At 34.4% G+C, this 6,445-nt stretch overlaps 1 protein-coding gene across 3 annotated transcripts; it reads right to left on the bottom strand.

Annotated features, from left to right (window-relative positions):
- Window positions 1–1,002: 1,002 nt before the first annotated feature.
- On the bottom strand, window positions 1,003–4,856 carry LOC131609277 (uncharacterized). 3 transcript variants are annotated; one of them, XM_058880971.1, is made up of 3 exons: window positions 2,870–4,856; window positions 1,422–2,639; window positions 1,003–1,328 (listed from the first exon to the last, which is right to left on the bottom strand). In XM_058880971.1, the coding sequence occupies exon 2, from the start codon at window positions 2,618–2,620 to the stop codon at window positions 1,442–1,444; it is 1,179 nt and encodes a 392-aa protein (XP_058736954.1). In that variant the 5' UTR covers window positions 2,621–2,639; window positions 2,870–4,856; the 3' UTR covers window positions 1,003–1,328; window positions 1,422–1,441. The 3 variants fall into 3 exon arrangements, with proteins under 3 accessions (XP_058736954.1, XP_058736953.1, XP_058736955.1); XM_058880970.1 differs by having other exon boundaries at window positions 1,422–3,090; window positions 4,636–4,856; XM_058880972.1 differs by having other exon boundaries at window positions 1,422–2,244; window positions 2,350–4,854.
- Between the last annotated feature and the right edge of the window lie 1,589 nt (window positions 4,857–6,445).

Below are 6,445 nucleotides of genomic sequence, written 5' to 3'. Positions count from 1 at the left end.
TCAATTTTCTTTCATTGTAAAGAATTGCCTACATGGAGAATTTTTCCATTACACGCTCTTTCATCTGCATGTCATCTAGTATTCTTTGCGTCATTAACATTAGCAAACAATCTTTATAACTTTTGAATTATCAGTAGGTACCACATCACCTTGAAAAAAAAACTCTTTTTAGTTACATCATCGTCTTCAACACCGTTGTCCTTATGCTTGTAGCGTGACTCCTCACACCTTGGGCACTCCTTAAAGTTTTCATACTCTTTCCTATATAATATGTAATCATTCCGACATGCATGTATTTGGATATAGTCCAATCGCTACAGTGATTACGATATCTCTCGAATTGAACACAATATCTTCTTGGCTTCATAACTATAATTTGGCAACATATGTTATATAATGGAAGCATTTCTTTCAACAATTCAAGCAATTTAGTGAAATTTCTAAGCCTTACCCTTATCATATTTATTTGTGATGATATCTGTTCAAGTTTGATGAAATCGCAATAAACATGGTTGGACTAAATAACAAAGTGACGGGTGTTTTTCTTCTATAATCTTGTTTGTGTTTGATTTTTTAATACATAACGTATTACGTATTATTGGTGTTGTTAAGTATTATGTTATTAAATTTAATTTGATTCAATGAAATGTTCATTTTTATTATACCTGTTTACCTGGTTCATTATAATCAGATTTCAGAATCCAAAGACAAAAAAAAACACTAAGTCAAAATTCACACATACGCATGTTTCATCTAACAATCATAACAGTTCCGTCCAAAGCAATCTATTCATATAATCAACTCATATCATAAACTTAAGTAACGCATTTATCAAGCTATAAAATACGTATGCATAATGGCATATGCAAACGTACACGTAACTTCTTTCTCCATTAGCACAGTAACATTTCTTAATGGCATTTAATTTTTAATAACTTCTTATGCAAACAACGAATGAATGATACAATGTGACTCACAAAGATGACGACAATATTCCCAAGCTGAAAAACAAACAATTTAATAGATGTAAAGATTGAACAATTTCAATACACGATACTACTATAATTTACACATACTATGCAACAACTTGCCAAATCACCCAGAAGTTTAGTGATCCTGAGGCTAAATGCTGTTTTACATAAAACCAAGCTTTAACAAAAACAATAATTCTAGAATTTCTTGTTTCATTGAAACTTGTGTATAAGGATTTGATCATGATTTATTCTGAACTTTGCTGTTTCAGCATACTCTAAGGGTCCATGCATAGGCCCGAAATCATGTTTCCGAGATACGACTTGACCATGTTCGGCATGCTTGCTCAAACAATTCTATTGAAGAAACCGGGCGAGGTTATAACATGCTAAATCAGAAACAATTCAAAAAGTTCTGACAAAAAAAACAGAAGTATGAATATTAATTACCAGATAAATGACGACAACCATCATGATTGATCTTCGTTGGACCTTGTCCTGTTCAAACGTCGGCGCCTCCTTGGAACATGCGATGCATCTTCAACCAGTTCGTTAAATATTCGCAGGTCTTCTTCGACTTCATTATCTTGAAGACCCAACAAATTCTCACCCCAAAGATAGCGACGGCGGTCGGACGAACGGCGATGATGCCTTGACCATGTATTTGAAGAACGAGGTCTTGGTTCCCTTACGATTTCAATGGTGCTATCCATCATTTGGAACAAGATGGTAGTAGTGGTTAACCAAGATCCATTACCATTGCCGTTGTTCCCATCCCTATCACCACCACCTGGTAACCTACCAATACCGTCTCCGTTTTCGAGAACATAATCCCCGACGACAACAGCTCCTGGTATAGCAGACTGTATAGCACTCACAATATCGCCGTATTCTCTCTGACGCTCAAATTGTTGCCACGCTTGTTCTCTTGTTGGATCAACGTTCGAGGGACGAGAAGTAGGATGAACTCTCCTAGCATGCCTACGCAATTCCAGATAATCTCCAGCGAACGAGCACGAATCCCTTGAGCAACTTCTCTTCTTCATGTTCAGATAATTTCTAGCCTCTTCAACAACCTCCCAGCTTAATACTGTACCTCTACATAGAGGACACTGCAAACTCGATTTCGAGTCCTCGGACGAATTATCTACTGCTAAATCCTCCTCAAGAACAGCCCTGTCCTGCAAGTTCTCAGAATCAACAGTTTCTAAAATGCCTTCGTCATGTTGGTTTAAATGTCTACTTGGATCTTGGGCATCACCCGGTCTCGATCCTTGTGGAATTCCAACAGACAATAGAGTGTTAAATTCATTTTGGAAGAGTTCGTTAACATTACGCATGTCAGATTGCATAGTAAAGTTAATATCAAAACTATTACCAGAAGAGTTGTTAGTGTTTATTAAAGAACTTGGTAAATTCGGGTTCTCCGTAGAGTTGTCCCTCATTTTTTTAAATCGGTCCAGACAATTTGAATGCCTATAACTTGTATCACAAACGTAAGATCTGCAGCCCTTATCGTGAGAGCTGCAAAGTAGGAGAACAGCATTATGTGGATGGTCCATGCAGATAGGACATGAAACTTCATCCAATTCTTTGTGAAGAGCATGGATATCTGAATCACTACATAACCTTCGCTTAAAACCAGCCATCTTCCTCGAACCGTGTTAACTACTCAACATATTAAACTCATTAGAAAACCATTTTTTTCATAACCATTTATGTTCTGACATAAAAGCAAAATACACCGGTCTAAACATAAATATATAGAGAAAGAAAATGAACATGTAAAAAAATTGAGAACATGAATAACTCGAACCGAGATTCAGTGCTGGCAATGCAAAAGGGAATAAGGACACGGGGATAGCAATATTTTGTGGATCATTTGCTTATAAACTTACCAAGACAATAAGCTCTAGCTATATTCCCTACCAGAGGATTCTGAATCTCAGTTTGTAATTATAGGACCTTTACTTGACTTCACAAAAGAATCACAGGGAAATCACTCATGCAATGCTCCAAAGTACGATATAAATAAGGAATCAAAGAACACTACAATCTTGAACATATGTAATTTTATCGAACACTTCTGTACAACAGAATCACCAACAAGCCACAAAGTCTGCAGGTATACCATCAAAAAAGGAAGAAAAAGACGGTTAAATAAAACAATATTACAAAAAACAAAAACTCTGTCAATTGAATTTAAAATAGAAGTTAGAGATGTATCCATCGAAAGAGAGAAATAAGTAAGTTTCAATCAACCTGATCCATAAATTCAACACTTTTTTCCTAATAATGTTTTCTATTCTAAGATGTTCATCGATGAATCCGCTACTATACTAACTAGATCACAACAGAGATGGTTTATGTTATTAATGAATCCCTAAGAACATGCAAAGCAGTAGTTGTTCATGGGCGCATGGCGGTGTATGGCTGAAGGCCAAAAATCTGTCATATAAACACGCTATTGCTGTCTATGGCATCACCATAGCAGGCATCCTTTCACCAATTGGCTGCGGCGGTAATCAAAAAATCCGCCATGGCAGCCCCAAGACTGCCATTTAACAACACTGCAAGTATTTAAGTGAAATCACAAGAAAACTAAGCATAATAGAAAACAATAAATACAAGGACTTCAATGTGTTATTGTTACAACTCTCCAAAGATGTCATAGGTAGCAAGTTAGACTCATGTCTTATCCAGCATCTCTGTTTTGTTGGTTTGGGTCACGAAAAGGGAATTTATCAGGGTGGAGTCAGCTACATGGATCAACTTCCGTCATAATGTTCTATCTAGGACCATACTTCTATCTAGATCTTTAATCTCAAAATATTTCGTAATAACTTCTCTTACAGTTATTCTAGATCTTCCTCTACCTCTAATTGTTTGACTCCTCTCCATCTGATCTATTCTCCTTATCACATAATCTACCTGTCTTCTCTCTACATAACCATAAAAATGTAGGGTTATCAGGTAGATGGGATTTCTGCCTTTCCAACACCATCACTAACTAAGGATCAATAAATTTCGCAAATCAAAGATGCCTATAACCTAAATACATTCGGAAAAGGCCAAAAATATTAGGCAAGCATTAGTTCCCATAAGTGTATCAAGTTTGCTTCTTTAGATATGTAGCAAAGGACAAATATTTAGTAGAAACAACATAGCAATGTTTACAACCCAAAAACTTCTTGTTCTAAAACGCCTCAGAACAAATTGGGGGCGATTAATTAGTCCAATCAAGAAATCTATCATAATAAAGCAAACTATACATGACTTCTAGGAAGAAAAAAAATCAAATTTTCAATTGTAGAACATTCAAATCACACCCTATTCAATCATCACCAAATAAACAAACTTAGAACCAACTAGAATCATAAAATGAAAAGGAATCCCCAAAGAGTATATCATCCATGCAACCAAACACAAGATCAACATCCAATCACCACACAAATTATAAAAACAAACCCTAAATTAAATCCCCAAAACCAAACCCTACAGAAAAATCCAATCATACAAAAAAAACCATATAATTTTTTGGAAAAATTAAAATTAAGAAACAAAAAATCATCTAATTGAAATAGCAAGATCAAACCCCAATCAGATCCAAAAATATAAATTGCACAAAAAATAAATAAAATCAGAACTGAAGAAAGGGATTTACAAAGGGTGTTGAATTTAATTTTTTTTTTTTATTATTTTTTGCTCTTCTTTCTTCTGGGTTGGTATCTGCAAAAGATCCCAAGGATGTAGAGAAGAAACAATTCACGGAAGGAAATTGGATTTCCAAAATAAACGGCTTTTTATTTATATGTTTATATATATGGTAGGGAATGGAGAATAAATAAAACAGATGATAACGCAGTGTTGTTGTGGTTTTTATTTTAATGGTAAGATGAAAATGCAGTGTCAACCTATCAAAAAGGATCATGGTTTTTGGGTCCAAACAAAATGGGCTAAATATGATAATCTAGGCAATATAATACATTATTTAAGTTGTTTGCGTGGGACGGTTTTGTCGTAAAAAGTCATTAGATTTTAAGAGAAAAAATTGGGTGTCAGTTTAGTTCAGTTGATTTTTATAAATAAAATTGAACTAAACCAAACTAAACTTAACTAATGTGGTTTAGGTTGATTCGATTTTTTATAATATTTTTATTGAGACATACATATACGTAGATGACAACATAATTTTGTATTTAATCATTCATACACTACTAAATAATAAATAATAATGTCAAGAACATAAAAGGTAGGATAAAAACGAAATTGGAAGAGAGAACAATAACATAAAAATGAGAAGATGAAAAAGAAAGAACATAATAGATGAGAGATTAAGGAAAAAGATGTGAGATGTACATTGCGAAGAAGATGAGAAGAAGGCAATATTGTTAGAAGAGATTAGAGAATGCTGAAACTAAAACCCTAAGTGTGAGGAAGAGATAATCGTTCTTAAGCGTAAGGTTAAGACAAAATGGGTTGGGTTTGGATTGTTGCATGTCCCTAACATATTTAGGGGGAGCACCTCTAATACGATTATTTTGTTGTTTTTCTTATTGTTTTCGTTCATTATCGTTTATTGAGTCTGCCTTATGATTCGAACCAAGCTCCTTCTGGTCACCTCTGTTTGATTTGATTCAAATCATATTTTACACATGATTCGAATCAGACCATTTTTCAGCATTTTCCATTTGGCTCTATTGCAATTGATCTAAATCAAGATTTGTACTTGATTCGAATCACGGAGTCTTTGATTAAAATAAGACTTTGTTCCTGATTCTAATCAAGTGTGAAATGTGTCAAAAATCTGATTCCTTCTTATTCCACTTCACTTGCTTATTTAACTCCAACTACGACATGTTCTTGATTCAAATATAACCAACTTTTTCCACTCATTTTTGTGATTAATCTCAAGCACATATAAAATCATTTTGTCATCATTATCAAAACATAACTTCAGTGAATCTCATAAGCATTTGTGTGATTTTCTGTAAAATCAAATTTCACTCACTTTTGAAAAGGTCAATTGCAATCAAAATTCTTTCTTCTTCAACCTTTTTTCATTTCAGATATTGATAATGACATATTTATAATTGATTAAGGGAGCCATTATCTTGAAACTAATTGTTCTAGAAGATTGGGTAAAGTTTTTTAATTTAATGCAAGATTGAGGTTGTTGTCATTAGTGCTGACAAATTCCTTTGAAAAGAATGAGATTCTTCTCTCCATAATTCCTCGTCAAAAAAAGAAGGAATAATATGCTGGTTCCAATGAGAAACCATTGAAGAGTGCACATAGGAAAAGCGGGGATGAACGTCGAAGCACTATAAATCCCAGTGTCCTCTCTCTCTCTCTCTCTCTCTCACTCTCTCTTTCTCCCTCTCTCTCTCTTTCCCTTTCTCTCTCTCTCTCTCTCACCTTTCGTTTTTATTTTTCATAGGGTATTGATGCTTAGGTTTTCAATTCTTAGTGTA

This window comes from Vicia villosa, linkage group LG6 (assembly GCF_029867415.1).
Source record: "Vicia villosa cultivar HV-30 ecotype Madison, WI linkage group LG6, Vvil1.0, whole genome shotgun sequence".
NCBI classification, from domain to species: Eukaryota; Viridiplantae; Streptophyta; class Magnoliopsida; order Fabales; family Fabaceae; genus Vicia; species Vicia villosa.
This window is presented reverse-complemented; position numbering and strand designations above follow the sequence as displayed.

Bases quoted from the DNA above. Each gene is read 5' to 3' on its own strand.
- LOC131609277 (XM_058880971.1), bottom strand. From the start codon at position 2,620: ATGGCTGGTTTTAAGCGAAGGTTATGTAGTGATTCAGATATCCATGCT.